At 40.5% G+C, this 21,688-nt stretch overlaps 1 protein-coding gene across 1 annotated transcript; it reads right to left on the bottom strand.

The window, feature by feature from the left end:
• Positions 1 to 10,256: 10,256 nt before the first annotated feature.
• On the bottom strand, positions 10,257 to 20,863 carry LOC131231387 (glucomannan 4-beta-mannosyltransferase 1-like). Its single transcript, XM_058227551.1, has 8 exons — positions 20,719 to 20,863; positions 18,685 to 18,937; positions 14,329 to 14,439; positions 14,109 to 14,245; positions 13,919 to 14,032; positions 12,890 to 13,089; positions 11,872 to 12,117; positions 10,257 to 10,431 (listed from the first exon to the last, which is right to left on the bottom strand). The coding sequence occupies exons 1-8, from the start codon at positions 20,782 to 20,784 to the stop codon at positions 10,269 to 10,271; spliced, it is 1,290 nt and encodes a 429-aa protein (XP_058083534.1). The 5' UTR covers positions 20,785 to 20,863; the 3' UTR covers positions 10,257 to 10,268.
• Positions 20,864 to 21,688: the final 825 nt, after the last annotated feature.

The following is a 21,688-nucleotide window of genomic DNA, read 5'->3' as shown; positions in this document are numbered from 1 at the left end:
AAATGGGTTCCTAAAGTCACCTGCTTGGTTGCTCACACCGCTTTCAAAGCAACAAGTCATTCAAAGTGGTACCTAGACAGGTGGATGCTCCAGGCATATGACAGGTGACAAAGCCTTATTCACCGATCTGAAAGATATGACTGATGGGTCAGTCACATTTGGTGATGGTAGCAACTGCAAGATAATAGGCCAAGGTACGGTTCAACTTTTTAATCTTCCTGTGTTTAAAAATGTTTTATATGTTGAAGGCCTAAAGCACAACTTGCTTAGTATATCACAAATATGTGATAATAACCATAATGTTCGGTTTTCTAATCAAAGCTGTGAAATACTAAATAATAAGGGTTCTGTAATATTAACTGGACGTAGAACGTCTGAAAATTGCTATATTATTAGTGAATCCAGCTCATCTAATCAAACATGTTACATGGTCCATACAGACGAGACTGATTTATGGCACAAACGTCTTGGACATGTACATTATCGAAATTTATATCGATTGAGCAAACGAGAACTTGTAAGAGGTTTACCCAAACTTCAGAAATTAGATAAAATATGTGGTGAGTGCCAGATAGGCAAACAAACAAAGAACTCACACATAAAGGTGAATTCAAATTCCACATCTAGACCACTCGAACTTCTCCACATGGACCTGATAGGACCTACCAGAACGGAAAGTCGTGGTGGTAAAAAGTACATCTTGGTAATAGTTGATGACTTTACCAGATTCATTTGGGTAGTCTTCTTAAGGGATAAATCTGAAACCCTTGAAGAAGTAAGAAAAGTTCTCAAAAGGATTCAAACTGAAAAATCTTCTCAAATCAGTAAAATTCGTAGTGATCATGGATCTGAATTTGAGAATAGCAATTTTGAGAAGTTCTGTATCGACCAAGGAATATTACATGACTGCTCTGCTCCAAAAACCCCACAACAACATCGAATTGTAGAAAGTTAGAATAGGGTGCTTCAAGAATGGGCTAATGTCATGTTGTAGTGCATGAAGCTCTCTAATAATATTTGGTCTGAAGCAGTCAACACAGCTTTCTATATTATTAACCGAGTCTACACAAAAAAAGATAATAATAAGATGGCTTACGAATTGTGGTTCAATAAAAAGCCTACTGTTAAATACTTTCGAGTTTTTGGCAGCAAGTGCTATATTTTACGTGATCGTGAAAATTTGGGAAAGTTCGATACGAAGAGTGATGAAGGTATTTTTCTAGGATACTCTTTAAACAGTCGAGCTTATAGGGTCCTGAACAAAAGGACTGGTGTGATTCAAGAATCCATTAATGTTGTCATTGATGATCATTTAAACACACCAAGTTCTAATTCGATAATGATGAAGTACTAATCATTGATAAACCTGATACTTCATCAAATCAAACTGATTCTGAGTTGAGGACTGTTAAAGATCATCCAACCACATAAATTCTTGGAAACCCTCTCACTGGTGTTCGCACCCGTAGACAACTTGAGGATATATGTAATTATGTATGTTTTACATCCCAAATTGAACCATCTAACGTAAAAGAAGCGCTTACTGATGAGAACTGGATTGTTGCGATGCAAGATGAACTCAACCAATTCATAAGAAATGATGTTTGGTATCTCGTACCAAGACCTAAAGATAAACACATCATTGGAACAAAATGGATTTTCAAAAATAAGTCTGACGAACGTGGAAATATAATTAGAAACAAGGCTAGACTGGTGGTACAAGGTTATACTCAAATTGAAGGGATTGATTTCGATGAAACCTTTGCACCAGTAGCACGTCTTGAATCTATCAGACTATTTATATCCATTGCATGTTTTAGAAAGATAAAGATCTATCAGATGGATGTAAAAGTGCTTTTCTAAATGGCGATTTACATGAAGAAGTAAATGTTGAAAAGCCAAAGGGAATTTAAGATTCCAAAAATACTGATTATGTGTATCGGCTTAAAAGGCACTTTATGGATTAAAACAAGCACCTAGGGCATGGTATGAGAAACTAACGAAATTTCTTTTAACTCATAATTTTCAAATGGGATCTATTGATAAAACTCTGTTTGTTAAAAAACAAAATGATCATATCTTAATGGTACAGATTTATGTTGATGATATCATTTATGGATCAACTTGTACTAACTTGACTACTGAGTTTGCAGATTTGATGAAATCACAGTTTGAAATGAGCATGGTTGGGGAATTGACTTATTTCCTTGGATTGCAAGTAAAGCAACAATCTGAAGGAATATTCATTTCTCAATCTAAGTATGCCTTGAATCTAATCAAGAGATTTGGATTTGAGAATGGCAAGAATTTCGATACTCCTATGAGTACTACCCTGAAACTATCAAAAGACTCTAATGGTAAAAATGTTGACTCAAAACTTTATCGGAGTATGATTGGTAGTTTGTTATATCTAACTGCTAGTAGACCTGATATTTCTCTAAGTGTTGGTATTTGCGCAAGATATCAATCTGATCCAAAAGAATCTCACTTGATTGCTGTCAAGCGAATTATTAGATATGTCGCAAGTACTGTAAATCTTGGTCTCTGGTATCCTCATGAAACCAATGTTCAATTAGTTGGGTACTCGGATGCTGACTGGGCTGGTAATCTAGATGATAGAAAATCAACCAGTGGTGGTTGTTTTTCATTGGAAATTGTCTAGTTTCCTGGTTTAGTAAGAAACAAAATTCTATATCACTTTCAACAGCTGAAGCTGAGTATATTGCAGCTGGTAATGCATGTACACAGCTTGTTTGGATGCAACGAATGCTAAGTGATTATGGAATTAAACAGGATTCTATGTTATTACACTGTGATAATTCCAGTGCGATAAATATTTCAAAAAATCCTATTCAGCATTCTCGTACTAAGCATATTGACATTAGATTTCATTATATAAGGGAATTAGTAGAAGAAAAAGTTATATCTCTAGAATATATTCCTACTGAAAATCAACGTGCTGATATTTTCACAAAACCTCTTGATAAAAGCAGGTTCAAAAATATGAAATTTGATCTTGGCATGTGCATTTTGAATTGATAATTTATGCCTTCTTGTATATTATTGTATATATTTGCTAGATTGAATTTCAATTTTTGTTTAAATTGCAAGAAAATTGAATTTTTGGGGTTTGTACGACCAGTCGTGAGTATACACGACCAGTCGTACTACGACCGGTCGTAGATACCCACGACCAGTCGTGGAGCACGGGTTTCACTTGAAATTGGGGATTTTTCACTTTCTTCCTCATTTCTTCTTTCTTCTCCTTGGAGCCGAACTTCGACTCGTCGAACTCATCCTTCAAGTTCTTGAAGCTGTAGGTTGGACTAACTTATTGCATTGGGGTGGGCTGCATACCGGTCCATTGCCCAATCCATGTTTTCATGTATTAGTGCATTTTCACAGGATAATTTAACTTTTCAAATTTCTACTAGAGAAGGGCCATTTGACGTTGATCGTCATTTAATTTCAGCTCTTATGGAAATTCCTGTGAATGATGAGGGTATTCCAATTCATAACTTAACCGATAAACCCTCAATGGCTGAAAAACGCATGCTCACTAGAGACTTGTGTAATATGGATGTTCAATGGACTCAAAAGGGAATGCGCTCCCGCAAGGTATTTGTTACCCAAATACGAGTTCTCCAGAGAATCTTTGTGTCTAATCTGTATCCTCGATCGGGTAATAAATCGATTTAACTTCATTTATGGTTCGTGTTATCCATGCTATCTCAAATGGTACTCGGATTTTTTGCCTTTCTTAATCTGTCATTTCATTATTCGGGTGTCGACTCCATCCTGGTCATAGTGACATTCCATTTGCATACTTTATGATGTATTGGCTACTCACATGTTAGTCGATATGCTGTTGATGAAGCACCTATCCATCATCGATCTTCAACAATACAAATATTAATAAGATGAAGTTGGATCCGCTTCGAACAAGGTGGTGGTGGTGGTGGTCTGATCAAGCTGGTGTTGATATTAATATGGATGATATTTTTGAGGAACTGGATTCTTACTCAGCAAATGATCCAGATTTTGTACATCTGATGTTGATGCACGTCCGAGTGCATTAGAAGGTAGAGTTGAGAATATTAATGTTAAGTTGGAGAACATGCATTGCTCATGATTTGCAATTCAAGTATATGCGCAAATATCTTAGGCGCTTGAACAAAGGCATGCACCAACTTGATCCTTCTATTCCTGCTCCATCTTCAAGTTCTAATTCTGACTAGTTTTTATGAGACTTTTTGGTCTGTAATAACTTTCTTACTTAGCACTTATTTGCTTGGGTATGAGTTAGATTCTATTGATGTAATGCTGAATATATGTGATGCTATCTTAAGTATCTCTATGTCACTCTGAATATTTCTTTTGCTATACTCTCTTACTTCCTCATGTTTCCTCTCATTCCTTTATTTAGTTCTCCTTTGTCATATTGTGACAAAAAGGGGGAGAATGGTTTGTTGTTAATGTGATTGTGAGAGGAGTAGCATTGGTTATGTTACTTAGGGGAGTGGGGTGTCAAGAAGAATATATGTTTGATCTTGTTTCTTGTTGAATGTTGAAACTGGTTGAATGTTAAATGTTGATTATTGATTTGCATGTATTAACCAGTTGTTTTACTTTTGTTTGGTTATGTGTTTTGTCACTAATTTGACAAAGGGGGAGATTGTAAGTGCTATAGTTTATATCCCTGTTTGTTGTCAAATTTGTGGTGCCAAAATCACTGTTATGTTATATATAACCTGCTTAAGTGAAGCTCTCTCAAGGATCAACATACATGAACAAGCTAAGCTCACATCAAGCAAAGCTCTCAAGTACAAGACAAGATCTTGAATGCAAGAGCTGCTCACAAAACAAGACTCAAGCCGAAAAGAAAGTACAAGGCAAGACTCAAGTTGAGACTCAAGCTGAACTCAAGACTCAAGTTGAAAGTCAAGCTGAAATCAAGACTCAAGCCACTTTCATGATTGAGCTACTTCAAGGTTTAGTCTACATCAAGACTTCAAGGCTCATTCTTCATGGTCTCTTGTTTCAATGTCCATACTTCATGATTGAGGTTTGTTTGACCATAGGATGACCTTAGAAGTAGGTCATTTCGGATACATAAACCGCATGTTATTTTATATGTGATTGGTCTGTTCTTCGACCAGTCCTAGGGCTTCTTCGACTAGTCCTAGACTTGCTTCGACCAGTCTAAGAAAATCCTCGACCAGTCGTAAGTTTGTTACATATTCCGGATAAAATCTGTTAGCCTTCGACTAGTCCAGGAATCTGTTCGACCAGTCGTAGGAACAGTGTCGACTGATCTTCGACCAGTCGTAGAATCTACGACTCGAAGTCCAGCGAACTTTTGCAGGACCTACGACCAGTCGAAGGAAACCTACGACCAGTCGTAGGTGACCTACGACCAGTCGTAGGAGTGCTACGACCAGTCGTAGAACGGTCAAAGCAAATCCCGCCGGATTTTTCAAATATCTGTTAGAGCTTCGACTAGTCGTAGAGCACTCTAGACCAGTCGAAGACAAGATCTTTTCACCTATAAATAGTGCACGAATCTCAGAAGAAATCATCGATTTAATTATAGTATTCAAGCCAATCTTCGTCGAACTTCTGAGAGATAATTTTGTGCTCCATCTAAGCTAAGTGTGCTTATTTAATATCTTCTTTCCTTAGCTTTATTTTAATTGATTTTGTTTCTGTTATTCCAATCTGATTTGAAAAGAGGAATTGTTATTCCCTTTCTTTGGAATCAAAATCAATTAAGGCAAGCCCTATTTGGTTTAATTTAAAATCTATTAGAACTAGAACCATTGTAATCAAGTACTGGACATTGAACTTGGACATTCAATCATCTACTTTGATTTGGTTCTACCGGGCTGCTACAACGAAGGAGATTTTCAGGTATTTTACATATTGTAAATTCCTTTCTATTATTTTGGTTTCTTTCAAGATTTGCCAGAAAAATCTTGTTATATTGGTTATCTGAGGAAAGCCAGGAAAACTCAGAAGTGGGGGTTTTTTAATTGTGTAAGCCCACATACAAAGACACAATTGTAAGGGTTTTGGGTGAACCTGGGAAAACCTATTTTTAGTGAACGCTAATATCCCCTGTGTGAGGATATTAGGAGTGGAGTAGCTTTTTGTGTGGCTGTTGGATAACAGTTGGTGAACACACAGGCGAACCACTATAAATCCTTTGAGTTGTGGTTGATTGATTTATTCTTTTAATTTTTTTTATTCTTTTTGTGGGATGTATGTATGGTGGTGAATGTTGTAATTATTTCAAGCTTTGTGAGAATGTTGTAATAGCTTAGAATTTACTTTCTGCTATTCCTTTATAAGCTTGATTTTCAATTTCATTTTGAAAGTTGTTCCAGCAAGGTTGCCCTGCCATTTTTATGGTGTATGGCTGTCCCTAGAACAATACATCTTTAATTACAAGTTATTTCATTTCAGTTTATATTTGTTGTTGTATTCCTCTTCGATTTGAGACTTGATACAAAGACCTTTCTAGAAATAAGGTTGTCCTACCATAAACTCTGTTTTTGGTGTAAGGTTGTCCTTAGAATAACGTTTGTATCAACCTCTCAAGATCTGAATTTTGAGGTTGTTTTACTTTCCTGCATTGTTATTTAATTTGGCTATCATTTTCTTTATTATTCCGCTGTTATAAGTTTTTATTTGGCATTGTCCTATTCACCCCCTCTAGGACATATAGCTTGGCCTTTTCAAGTGGTATCCTGTTAAGCCACAGGTGAGAAGGTCATCTAGGGACAGACAGTCCTCCAAGAAGTACTCGCCGCATGAGTACATTATGCTCACTGATGGAGGAAAGCTAGAAGATTATTCTGAGGCCCTAGCCGATGAGCATAAGGGGGAGTGGTTGAAAGCTATGCAAGAGGAGATGGAATCCTTCCATAAGAACCACACCTATGATATTGTGAAACTGTCTAAGGGGATAGATACCTATCCAAGAAGTACTTGTTGCATGCGTATATTATGCTCACTGATGGAGGAGAGTCAGAAGATTATTCTGAGGCTCTAGTCGACGAGCATAAGGGGGAGTGGTTGAAAGTTATGCAAGAGGAGATAAAATCCTTGCATAAGAACCACACCTATGATATTGTGAAACTGGCTAAGAGCAAGAAAGCTTTGAGCAACAAGTGAGTGTTTAGAAAGAAGATCGAGAAGAAGAATTCATAGACGAGGTTCAAGGCCAGATTTGTGGTAAAAGGGTTCGGTTAGAGGAAAGGTATAGACTTTGAGGAGATATTCTCACCAATGGTGAAGATGACATCCATACAGGTATTGCTTGAGTTGGTGGCTAGCATGGATCTGGAGATAGAGCAGTTAGATGTTAAAACCGTCTTTCTCCATAGTGACCTAGAAGAAGAGATCTACATGCATCAATCACAGGGGTTTGAGTCAAGGGTAAAGAGCATATGGTGTATAGGCTGAGGAAGAGCTTGTATCGGCTAAAACAGGCTCAACGGAAATTGTACAAGAAGTTTGACTCATTCATGTTACAGCATGGGTATGACAGAACAGAGTCGGACCACTGTATATTCACGCGTAAGTTCTCAGATGGTGATTTATTAGTTCTCCTGTTATACGTTGATGACATGCTCATAATGGGAAAAGACATCAAGAAGATCGACAGGCTGAAACAGGAGTTGGGTAAGTCGTTTCCGATGAAATACTTGGGCCTGGCTAAATAGATCCAAGGAATGGAGATAACCCGTGACAGAAGCAGCAGGAAGCTTTGGCTGTCATAAGAGCGGTATATTGAGAAAGTCCTAGAGCGGTTCAATATGAATGCAGCGAAGCTGGTCAGTACTCTACTAGATGGTCACTTCAGATTGAGTGACAGGCAGTGTCCTAAGACAAAGGCAGAAGTGGATGAGATGCAGAAGATACCCTACGCATCAGCAGTAAGAAGTTTGATATATGCTATGATGTGTACTTGCCCAGACATAGCATATGCGGTTGGTGTAGTCAGCCGGTATCTTGTCAATCCTGGCAAAGAGTATTGGGCAACGGTGAAATGGATACTACTGTATTTAAGAGGCTCATCCAGGTTGAGCCTATGCTATGGTGATGGAAAATCTATGATAGAGGGCTACACAGATGCAGATATGGCAGGTGACATAGACTCCAGGAAGTCTACGTCAGGGTTCATGTTCACGTTTACAGGGGGAGCGGTCTCTTGGCAGAGCAAGCTACAGAAGGTCATAGCATTGTCGACGACAAAGGCCGAGTACATTGCAGTCACAGAGGCATGTAAAGAGATGCTTTGGATAAAGAGGTTCTTACAGGAACTTAACCTGAAGCAGGAGCAGCACGTGGTCTATTGCGATAGTCAAAGTGCTATACACTTGAGCGAGAATCCAAGTCAGTACTCCAAGTCGAAGCACATAGAGATTCGGTATCACTGGATCAGGGATACTTTGGAACAGAAGGTGTTACAGCTTGAGAAGGTCTACACGGACGATAATGGGTCAGACATGATGACCAAGGCTTTGCTCAAGGGCAAGTTTGAGGTTTGTAGAAACCAGGCTGGCTTGAAGAAGGTGAATTCCTCCTGAGTCGGAAAGGGGGAGATTTGATGGGGTTTTTCTCCTCAGCTCAGAGGAGAGATAGTGCAGGCGGTTGAAAATCGGAGTGTTTCACCACACTGCTCGACCAGTCGAGTGGATTGCTCGACTAGTCGAGTGAACAGTGCTCAACCAATCGAGGGTCACTCGACTCAAAGTCCAGCGAGCTCAGTGAACAGTGCTCAACCAGTCGAGGGCCTGGCTCGACCGGTCGAGTGAACAGTCTCGACCAGTCGAGGATTCTGCTCGATTAGTTGAGGCTACGCAGATTTGAGTCCGGATCTTGCGGAAATCTGAGGTCCTTTCGCAAGGGGTGCGAAAGGGAGTTGCCTAAACTGTAAATAAGGGTGCCTAGGGCTTTTCTAGGTAATGCAAGAGGGTTTCCTAAAGCTTTGCAAGAGTTTGCTAAAGGGTTTAGGGTTATCAAAGGTGAGAGAGAGAGAGAGAGAGAAGAGAGAGGAAGCTTGCGGAAGGGAGTCGACGTCTCAGCGCTTCTACGTCCTCGTAATCAGTGAGATCTCTCCATTTTCTTTTTATTCTCTTATTGTTTATCCACTCCTGCGTGAGTGAAGAAGGTTTGATCCAAGCGGTGTGTGCTTGTGATCGGTTGTAACGTTCTACTTCATAGTGGATTGTTGATCTGGACGAGGTCCCGTGGTTTTTACCTCATTGAGGGTTTTCCACGTAAAATTCTCGTGTCGTATGGTTTATGCTTTGATTGTTTTCATTGCTTTATTATCCCATAATTCTGGTGTTTGTGGGAGGCTAGATCCTAAGGTTTTGTGCAAAGGCCCCCAACAATGCAAACATTATAAATGAACTCATCACACTTATGACTTCAATTAGGACCTCGGCCCACTATTCCAACAAGTTGAGCTAAAAGCTTAAGCTATTAGCCAAAGGCGGAACAATAGTTTTATAGCCAAGTCGGGGATCGATAAATGTCGGTGTAACAGTTCATTCACGGTTGGGGTGCCGGCCCATACCAACAACTTCTATTATGAACTTCATCCCCACCTTCGTCCTAAGTCTCGACTTAATAATATTGCTGTTGAGGGGGAGCCTATCATTTTTAGTGCTTCTATACTCAGCCTAATAGAAAACAAGGTTACCCAACCAGATTACAAGACTACTTTTAGAGGGCCCACTTGGACACACTTCCTCAAAAGAGGGTTCTAAAAAAGGAGGTTTCAAGCGTGCTTTTTGGTCAGTTCAGCAAAAAATAAAGTCCCATTTTAGCACCTGTTTTGTCAAGCAGCAGATGAGACAGGGCTTTGCAAAGTGCCTTCAAACTACCATTTGAATCAAAACAGTGTTTCCACTTCAACTGCGCATGGTATATACAAGTAGGTCTTGTTGTTTAGTCTTTAACCTTTTAAAAAGAGAACACTGAAAACCACACTACATAATTATAATTTTCCATTTCCTAAAGCATCCATAGGAGTTTTTCATGTCCATATTTTGAATTCTCTACCTCCAAATAAGCCATATACAAATGTGTATAAGCTATTTTAAGTAGTCCACATAAGATACATCAACTCTCTCATGGATCACATCCCACTACTATAGGCATGTAGAAATCACACTTCAGACATCCAAACATACTAACTTCACACTTTAGACATTCCCCTACTATAGGGGCATTACGCCATCTTGGCGTGCCCCCTAATCGGAGGGCACAAAAGTGCCCATGTACCCAAATCCCATGACAAAAAAGGCCGCAGATTGGAGGAATAGATAGAAGAAGAAGTAGTCCCGGCCCAAGAAAACATCATAGATTGCGCAGTATAAGAGAAAGACGCCCATTATCAGCTCCATTACATGAATCCTGGTTTTGAATCACAAAAAAAAAAAAAAAAAGTCCAAAGAAAATCGAGGGTGAGAATGAGAAAAAGATCAAAATGAAAATTGCAGCTTGGCCTGGACAACCCATGCTCGATCTGATGCGCCTAATTTTCTATGAAAGAGATCATTTAAGAACTGTGGTCTGATCAGACGAACATGACTTGAAATGAAACTGCTCTGTCATGGAGCCTACCAACTTAAGAAAGCTGGTGGCCACACATCACAACCACTTAACCAAGTTGGCAGTTGTAAGCTGGATCAATCCTAACTGAACAAATTAATAGCAATCAAGGGACCAGTAATGGCCTAGATGGGACCACCAATGCAATGCAATCCTGATTTAAATAGAGCTGTGCTAGGACCTTTCGTTGGGTGGAACATTTATGAAATCCACCCAGTCCAACAGGTATGCTGCGTCGTGTTCACTTGTAACCGAGAAATCATTACCATCCATAACTTGGGTAGGCTACACCTAGGTAAAAGTTGGATGGGAAGCCCACGGTTAGTTGTGTAGGGCCCACCGTGGTGCTTATATGCCATCCAATTCATTCATCTGATGTTCCTCATCAGGATGAAAAAAAATTTACCCAAAATTTTATATGCCAAAACTCAGGTGAGCCATACCACATGAATTTAGAGGCTTTCCAGTATAAGTTTTTGGGGTGGCCCACCTGAGCCCGATTTTTTATATCAAGGCTAAACAAGGGATGATGCACCTGATGGACAGGGTGGATTTCATGCACACCAAGTAGTTAATTTCCCCAAGATAGAGTAAGTGAACTCAGAGGTAGGCAAGTATTTTTTCCATTTTAATACTCCGATGTCTAAAGTGGCATTTGGAAGTTAATGGCCACTGATCCAAGCGTTCATTGTTTTTAACCAACCACAAGCATTCGAATTGAGAAAAATGGCCACTGGCCACATACTTAAAAAACTGGATTGAAAAATAATAATAATAATAAAATTGACCTGACTTGCCCCAGTTGACCCAACTCAACCAGATTTCATCGATACGAGCAAAGCTCACAACCAGATCAAAACTCGAGAAAAACTTGACTTGATTATTTATTAAAAAAAAAAACTCAGGACAACTAAACAAAACTTGGAAGAACTTGATGAAACTCAATAGAACCCGACTCCACTCAGCCAACTCTGCATTATTTATATATTATTTGTACTTTTCAATACTAAATAATACTGAAAAAGAATAAACTAGTACGAGTTCCCAAGAAACACGCCTGAGTTTCCAAGTCGACTCAACTAGACTGGGTTTCGAGTCGAGTTGAGTTTTCATGTTTTTAAACTATGACCAGGGTTTCCCCACTTTCCAATGTTGTCTTTCACATTTAAGTAGGTCCCATTCAAAAATGAAGCAATGACATGAAAACAAATTGATTGCGATCATTCCGGGTGTGCGACATACCTTTCTATAAATTTTAATCTGGGCCTCCTTTGAGGTCTCATTCTGGCATTGGTGCTGGCGCTGTCACTGGTGCTGGTGCTGGTGCTGGCGACGGCGGACCTATTCTTCAAGGTGTTCCCAAGCTTCTCAGTAACGACCCACTCATTTACACGATCCGCTTCCAGGAGCCCAATTATTGCCGCCTTGGTTCGATGCAGAGACATGACATTCTCGAAGAGTATCCAAAAAACAAGCAAATGTATAGACCTGAAAATAGCAAGACAGTGCACCGTCCGAATGTTTCAAGTGCTAATTCTCAAAATGGATGCGATGACTTACCGTAACGATATTAACTTCTCTAGAAAGCTACAATGAAAAGTAAATCATAATGTTGGATTCAGTTCATGTACATGCTTTAAGAGGGCATGTTTGTATGCTAAATTAGACCAAAATACAATAATTCAATGCAAGGAAATGACTGAAAGGGAAGTGGGGCCATTCTTCAGAATGACTACCTGACCCCTGATCGCAATCCCATGCGTTGCAAATTGGGCTTGCAATTATCTGAATGTTAGAGTTCTATAAAAGGTAAGCCATCACCAATCTGATCAATGGTGGCTGTTGATTGGTGATGGCCCACCTCTTATAGAACTCTAACATACTCCCACCTGGGCCACAGATCAACGGCTGGTTAAAAAACATGGAGAGTTGTATTCAGGGTGGACACCAGGAGAGAGAAGTTGAGATCACTACAAAAGTTGGGGGTTACTGGCATACGATGTAGATCTGATGGCCAGATTGATCTGATCAATGGTGGGTGTTGATTGGTGATGGTACACCTCTTATAGAACTCTAACACTGAATTGCTGTTTGGTGGCTAACACCTCATTACAAAACGGATTTGGAATAGCCCCACTTAGGCCATCTCCACCTCCCGAGATGGAGTTTTAGCAATTCAATTGAATGTTTGGCAGGAAAGAAACGTGAATTGGTCCAAATTAGTGCATTGTTAGCTGCACACTGTCATGCTTAATCTTACCTTGGAGTGCAGATTGAATTGAGGATGGTGATCATGGACGGGATGTAAATTGCAATGTATTTTGGAAGCTGGACTTCTTGAATTAACACGCATGCGGGAATAATTATGCAGTAGAAGAAGAATGTGACCCAATGCGCGACTATCTTCCTAACAAAGAAGAACGCATACAAGACGTGGAACTTCTTCCAGAAGGATACTTTCTGCATAACCCACAATGAAAATTTCAGGTTGGGAATCATAGCAGTACCTGTTTGAAATTAATAAAAATTCAAATGTGGCAAATGTGTATGATGATTCAGACCCTTCATACATTGGGGACAACCATGAATGCATAATCTACGGAAAAATTAGAGTGATTGGGAATATAAACCATTTAAAAAAGGAAGACTCTTGCATACCTCGCGTAGGTACCTACAGGGTTCACTTTCTCTAATGCAGGGGAAATGACTTACGGGGAAATAGCTGCAAAATTTTTCTGATTTTCAGGCCATGTTTGGATGCAATTCAGATCGAATTGGAATTGAACAAAGAAGAAATGAAGCGAAAGGAATCACAATCTGTTTGTTTCCTTTTCCTTTCCTTTTCTTCAAACCTTCTGTTTGGGTTTCAATTCACTTGCGTTTCCATATTCGACCTACCATTGCATGATTGTTCCATGAATAGAGACACGATGAATAAAGCATGGAGTACCATTTCTAGTGATGAAGGATCTAATGTTGCACCAAATGCGATGTTGTGTGTTTGGATGTTCCTGAAATCAACATCCAAACAGAAGTTCTCCTGGAACAAACAACCATCTACTCTGTTGTGCATTTGGGGTGCCAAAATCAAGAACCACATCCAGGCTTCCATCTTCCCACATTTTATTCTCTATATGATATTGGCCCGAGATGTTCCCAGTCTCAATAAGAACAAAAAAGAATCCTACTGGCCGAGAAAAGTTGGGAGTTCCAAACACAGCTTTAGTAGTTTTGTAGTAGATGTTATTGGACTAGGCCATTCTTTAGAACAATTCCAAAGCTTACGTACCTCACAACATAGAATTTCCTTGGACATTTTCCGAAACAAGTTAGCCGGGCCACATGACCAGCGATGCTGTTGATATCGATAGGCTTTGTAAGTGCTCGGCAGTTCATTTTTCACCTACACAGTATTTTCCATCAAATGGATTGAAAGAAATAAGAGGAAAAGATAGAAACAATTTGAAGGAAAAACACACCGATAAATCTCCGACAAAGACAAACTTCCAACCCTTAAGGCTGGCCCTAACAGCAAGATCCATGTCTTCTACTGTAGTCCTGTCTTTCCATCCTCCAGCATCCATGAGTGCTTGGATTCTCCATACTCCAGCAGTCCCTATAAATGCAACTTGTTCATGTCCATGCATGTCATAGAGACTAAGAAGAATATAATATGAATATTTGTATTGCAAACATTACCGTTGAATCCAAAGAACGAATAGGTGGAAGAGCCCACTTCTTGCTCCACACTGAAATGATAGTCCAGTGACATTTCTTGGAGGCGTGTCATCAGACATTCATTTGCATTTACTACACCGGAAAGAAAAAATAAAAATAAAAATCAAATGATTTAGAACTAACATCATATGGGCACATGAATATGGATGTAAAAGGGATGGTCCAACAAATCGGGCAATGTGAATTTTTTATGGATTGAAAATAAAAATCCAGATCAGGACGGGATGTCGATCGGCGTTTAAACCATGAGGAGAGAAGTGCCATGAGAATGGGAATTGGGTTGGTGGTAAGCTCTTCCAGACCATATTCTCTTGGAGTTTTCTTGTATTTTCTCCAGTTTTTTGCAATGGGTTTGCTAATCCCCTTTTATAGACTCTGATCTGTCCAAATTTCTAATGGTCGGATCTTCAATACCCCAAAGACAAATGTCCCCCGCATGGTTTGGAAATGCTAATCCAAATTAACCCTTGATTTGAACTATCGAAAATGGATTTTGCAAAATAAATACCATTTATAATACTACAAGGATCTGGATTAGCAGACCATTGTGGGGATTACCTGGGTCTTCACCAGGCATGGTCATGATCAAGAGAGCCTCATTGCCATTGATCCAACATGAATGTATGCTTCTAGACACATTTTCATAGTTAGGAGCAAGCAAGAGAAATATAAATTCATCCCTGCATGTGACACTTAAGGTGTATAAAATTGTGTTGAGCCCATGGTCGTCGCTGATCAAAGCCATTGAAAGTGCAGCCCCTGCACGGATGGCCCAGGAACAAAAAAAGAAATACAGCAACAGACCACATTCAACCAATCTGAGTCAATGTCTGCAATTCTCAAACTTGGGTTATTTTTGGTGCATGACCCGACCATGGCTAGGTGTTGAGGGTCAAATATTGCATATCAGACCCATTTATTGCATGGATTTACAAGCATGACACCGTTTAATAGCCTAATTTAATTGAATTTGTGATGCAGGGCGTCTTCATGAGCTTGGACTGGGAAAGGACACTAAAAAGCATGGATTTACCGATCTGATGACACTAAAGCAGGGGACGGACTCCAGAAGACCAAGAGCGACGAAATTATACACCAAGGGTTCGCGGAAATCGAGGAATCGAAGCTCAAGTGGCCTGAAAAGTATCCAAAATGCAAGATCATAGGGTTCCCACCATCTGATCAGTTCGAAACTTCACACGTGGCTTGAGGACCATAAATAAACCGTACATGTAAAATTTCAGCCCCTGGATCACTATGAAAGTGGCCCAACGTGCAGATCAGCCCACTAATTACTGATCTGGGGCCCGCCTGATCTCTGGAATCTCCTCATCTTCAGTCTCAACGCCCTAAATCATGTGAAGAACCAGATGGACGGATTGGATTTCTCACAAACATCTCTGTGGGACCCACACAGGTAGTGCATGTACACATTATATAGGTGCACCGGGCGTTCACCAAAAGACCAAAAGTCGGTCAGCAAGCGCTGACCGACTCTCCTTCTCAAAACAGAATCCTCATCACAGCAGGCGAACGTGGGACCGCCGGTTCTTCTCAGTGGGGCCCATTCATCATCCAAATCATCAATCTGGACCGTCCATTGTGTAAATAAGTGGGTTATTAACCTCACCTAGAGGACCTTTTGGCATCATGCAAGAAATTGAAAGATCATAGCGATCAAAAGCAGGATGGGCGGTGAAAGAAAAGACTCAATGGGCGGAACCAAAAGACATACAAAATTACCTTATTTCAGCTAGTTTTTCGAGAGTAACGTGATCCCCGGCAACGGCGCCAAAAACTTGTTCACTCCCCAAGTATAGGGTTGTGATGTAGTAATAAACTCGGTAAGACCGAGGTCGAATCCACAGGGACTGATACCTGTACGTTATCTGAAACCAAGTAGAACTAGAACTAGACTAAGATGTGATCTAAACCAAATAGAATTTAAGGAATAATTGTGGAAGAATTATCTAAGACTTTAAGGAATTCAGAGAAAGGGAACTAGGGATTCAGAGGATCCACTTGTAGAGATCAGGGAGATCGTATGCCAGGATCACAAATTATGGAAATTTACTGAACTGCCATTGATATAGGTTTCAAGAGATGAAAGGTGTATGAATTAGAGTGGATTCCATCACCAAACCATGCCCAGGAGACAAAGCAAACAACAGAATTAATCTAATTATCAATCAATCAACATGCCATGAAGGTCAGGAAGGTACTGTCATCCTACCATGCCCATGGGACAATGATGAACAACAGAGGTTCCTGACTTCATAAACATAAAAAGCAAAGGAATATTCAAAGCCATTGCACGCCCATTGTAATTTCAGTCACAATATGCCATTAAAAACTAAGAAAAAGATTCCTTTAATAATCAACTATATCAACTTCAGTTTAGAAATTTAAATTAAAGGCATAAAGTAGGTTCTCCCATCTCGCTACAAGCTTCACCTCTTAGCCCTAGCTAAGAGGATTAGCCACGCATGGATGGGCTAGATCTCATCAGAAATTTGAGAAGAAAAGCATAATAAAAAGAAAAACAAAGAAAAAAAACCTTCTTTCTTCTCTCCCTGTCTTTCTCTCTCTCCTGTCAGATCTCCAGCCGTCTGCCCAAGCTCCTTCAATCCCTGATCGTGCACAGCAGCAGCAACTGCTCCACGTTCGGCAGCCAATCCGTTTTCCTTCCCACGTTCTCCACAGCAGCCCCAAAACTTCCTATTTTCTGTTCTTTTCTTTTATCCTCACGTTCCAGCCGTGCATAGCAGAAAACCACAGAAAAAAAACTCCCTTTTTCTTCCCTCCTTTTTTCCTTCTTAAAACAACCGGCCTGCTCCTCTTTATAGCCAAACAAAAACCATCAGTCGGTGAGAGCTTTCTCCCCTTTACGCAAGCAGGTGCGGATGTTTACGCATCAATCACCACAAGACCGTACGCTGGTTCTTCATAGGGCCCATAGTTGCTGTCGATGGACAAATCTACTCCGTCCATTGGATGCGGCTCGAAAATCCAGTCACCTATGTTGATTTTGGCAACGATTTGGAGTGGCCCGCAGATTCTTTCTTAGTGACATCTACCGGGCATTTGAACGGTTGAAAAACCAAACGTCATTGTCTTTTTCAAATCTGTCACCTAGGCGTGAATGAGATGGAATGAGGGACTCTCTTGGGCGGTTTGGATCAAGCATTTGACGTACGGTTGTGGCCCACAGAATTCATCCGCAGGCTCTGTTGCGAAACAGAGCCTGCGTCATTAGCGCTGTGATGGCTGGTGGGTCCCAGATTGACTTCAGAAGGAAAATCCAATCCGTTCATCACGTTACTCTCGAAAAACTAGCTGAAATAAGGTAATTTTGTATGTCTTTTGGTTCCGCCCATTGAGTCTTTTCTTTCACCGCCCATCCTGCTTTTGATCGCTATGATCTTTCAATTTCTTGCATGATGCCAAAAGGTCCTCTAGGTGAGGTTAATAACCCACTTATTTACACAATGGACGGTCCAGATTGATGATTTGGATGATGAATGGGCCCCACTGAGAAGAACCGGCGGTCCCACGTTCGCCTGCTGTGATGAGGATTCTGTTTTGAGAAGGAGAGTCGGTCAGCGCTTGCTGACCGACTTTTGGTCTTTTGGTGAACGCCCGGTGCACCTATATAATGTGTACATGCACTACCTGTGTGGGTCCCACAGAGATGTTTGTGAGAAATCCAATCCGTCCATCTGGTTCTTCACATGATTTAGGGCGTTGAGACTGAAGATGAGGAGATTCCAGAGATCAGGCGGGCCCCAGATCAGTAATTAGTGGGCTGATCTGCACGTTGGGCCACTTTCATAGTGATCCAGGGGCTGAAATTTTACATGTACGGTTTATTTATGGTCCTCAAGCCACGTGTGAAGTTTCGAACTGATCAGATGGTGGGAACCCTATGATCTTGCATTTTGGGCACTTTTCAGGCCACTTGAACTTCGATTCCTCGATTTTCGTGGACCCCTGGTGTATAATTTCGTCGCTCTTGGTCTTCTGGAGTCCGTCCCCTGCTTTAGTGTCATCAGATCGGTAAATCCATGCTTTTTAGTGTCCTTTCCCAGTCCAAGCTCATGAAGACGCCCTGCATCACAAATTCAATTAAATTAGGCTATTAAACGGTGTCATGCTTGTAAATCCATGCAATAAATGGGTCTGATATGCAATATTTGACCCTCAACACTAGGCTCATCAATTATCATTAATTTGGTTCCCTGAACTGTGGGACACACCTGTAGAAAATGAAGACAGTACAAACACACCAGTATTGTAGAGTGGCCTCATTGCTCTTACCAAATTTCCATCGAGCTTGGACCAAGGCAAGGTCTGGATTGTGGAGAAGGAAGGGGATTGTCCTCCATAAGTAGTCTGGTTCAGGCTGGAAGTCAGCGTCGAAAATGGCTACAAATTCGCAATCTTTAACATACTGTTTCTCAAGACCTTCACGGAGTGCTCCGGCCTTGTACCCATTCCTATTTTCCCTTCTTTCATACTTGATATTTACACCCTTCTCCAACCATTTTTCGCACTCAAATTCCACCATGTCCTACACCATCACCATCGCCATCATCATCATTATATTTAAGTGGGCCGCATCTTTTCACAGTATTGAGGGTTTACATTATGGTGAAGGGGGCCATGCTCAGTAGTCTTGACCATTGGTTGATCCCGCCATGTATGGACTATATAGCCCAAAAATCTCCTGGATAGGACATCCTTATCATTCGATTTGTGGCCTTCAGATAAGCTCATTGAGAAGGAAATACAACAAGAGGCCACATTCGGCTGAGAAAGGTTCCATGATTGTTCTCAGGGATCTTTGGGCATTGTCCATTTACAAAGGGATGCACAGATCTACCCCATTAGTTGGAAATGAAAAGCTGGAACTCACAATGATGCGGGTCATAGATATCATGTGATTCCTTGTAGTAAAATTAATGTTTTCAAACCCAGACTGCACAGATTGGTGCGACCAGTTTGGACTGGAATCCGTAACATATCCTGGCTACTTCTGCATTCACCATATTTTAGTAAGAGAAATGCTGACGGCCTGTTTGATTTTCCAAATCCCATAAATGCCCAGCGAATTAGTAATTATTACTTCTCCACCCCATTTGAAAATGCAATTACATTTCAGTTTTGAAAACTGAGTCAAAAAGATTAGTTTAAATTTTTGGGCCCCACCCTGATATACAAGATATATCTGCGCCGTCCATCCATTTTTGCGTAACATTTTGAGGCATGAGCGAAAAAATGAGGCTGATCCAACACTCAAGTGACTCACACTAAAGGAAATAGTGGCACTGATAAGTTTTTAACGGTAGATGCTTGGTGTGGTCCACTTGATCTTTGTATCAGCCTCATTTTTTTGGTCAAGCCATAAATTTAGCTGGCATAACAGATGGACGGTGTAGATAAGCCACATACATCAAGGTGGGCCCCAAATATATTTCATAGTGCCTCCGTTTTTTAGCTCAAAAAGTAATTGTCAAATCAAACACAGGTAAGAATGCGGCGATTACCAAAAGAAATAATCATTACTTCCATTTGCAGTGTATTTACATTTGGTTTAGAAAACCAAACACGCCCTAAGGTGCTCTCAAAGCCCAATAAGTAATAGTGCTCCTAATTGCATCAGCTTTCTTGGACAGTCCAATCAATCAATCTGAACTGTCCATTGAGTCCAAAACACATTTCATAGGCTTTCATGCAAAAACTGCATTTATGATCCAATTCATACTTGATTTGGCTCTTTTTTCAATGGCCATCCTTTTTCCAATACATGGGTGGGATGGTTACAATTGCCTAACCAATCATGATTCTTGATGGGCCCTACAAAAGAGATGGATTAAATTGTTGATTGGACGTATTTTATGTAAATGGTCTTCACCATTCATACTGAAGGCCATTGATCAAATGGTTAAGATTCGTCGGAACAGCATGATATTTGCATGTAGGGCTATCAACTGGCCAGGCCTGGGGTTGGCTTTGGCCTGGATTTCAACAATTCAGACCAGGCCTGAGGGACTGGCCTATTCAAAATTTTGATTCTGCCTAGCTCAAGCCTACCCATTGAAGGCCCTATTTGCATGCTAGTCCATGAAATGTGCTCTGGAGCTAATGAGCAGTCTAGTTCAATATTGGATGGGACTGTGTCCCAATGCAACTAGGAGCACTAGAGCAAGTCTCTTTAAGTTAACATGACCCAGGTGACCCAGTTGGCTGCAGGTCAGACCAGTTTGGACCACACAGCCAACAGTGGGCGTCCAGTCCGAGCTTTAAATTGAGGGTTTTTTTTTCTCTGGTTAATTGGTTTGGAAGTATCACCCCGATTTCTGGGTTTGTGGAATCATCAAGCACTTGAATTATGAGTTTATCAGATGGCCATGACATCTCCCCCGCGGCTCCAATCGAAAGTTTATAAACCTGCAAAATTAAATAAATAACTTAGAATATTTTCCAACTGGGTGAGAGCTAGAGAGAGAGAGAGGGTAGCATGGTGCACATTGAGAATTTGGTGTGCACATCCCCCATCATCTAAAGACGATGGCAGGAAGCTAGCAAGCATTTTCAAATAGTAAAAAGTCCATTTCAAAATGCATGTTAAGATTCCCGCCCGCCAATTAGCAGATAGTGGAAGATATGTGATCACCAACCCTTGCATTAGAGACTCTAGTTCAATGATCCAAACCTTGATGTCATGGCCCCCACTATGAACGTCCTGTGCATGAAGAATCTCCAACGTAAAATTTCTATGTAGGTAGTGGGCAATTAGGAAAGAAAATATACAAATGGTTCACATCTGACCAACAAAACGCGGAATGTTTTGTCATTGTGTTCTTTCATTCTAGAGATCGTTTTAGGGCACTGGCCATCCACACTCAAGCTCGTCATATCAATGGTTCCAATCATCAAATACTAAACATCTCATTTTGGTGTGGAAGCCATCCCCACCATAGAATGCTAAATAGCTCATTTTGGTGCTCTATCCATCCATGGTGTGTGTAAAAAAAAGAAAAGGAAACAAAGAAATAAAGAAGGCCCTGTTGTATTTGATATCTTAAATCAAGTCAAATACAAGGCTTATCGATGCCATTGACAGACTGTTCGATGGCATTGAATAGTGCTTGATCCCATCGAGAATTTTCATTTTTCTCTTGTTGGTCGCTGGACTAACTGGGCACTTTCTTGATGCTATCGATGAGTGTTCGATGACATCGAAGATCAGTTTGATGCCATCAAAGATGGCTCGATGCAATCGGAGAAAATTGAATTTTATTGTTTTGTCTTTGGACAA

The sequence above is a fragment of the Magnolia sinica genome, chromosome 17 (assembly GCF_029962835.1).
Source record: "Magnolia sinica isolate HGM2019 chromosome 17, MsV1, whole genome shotgun sequence".
NCBI lineage: Eukaryota > Viridiplantae > Streptophyta > Magnoliopsida > Magnoliales > Magnoliaceae > Magnolia > Magnolia sinica.
Note: the sequence above shows the minus strand (reverse complement) of the source record. Positions and strands in the feature narration are given on the sequence as shown.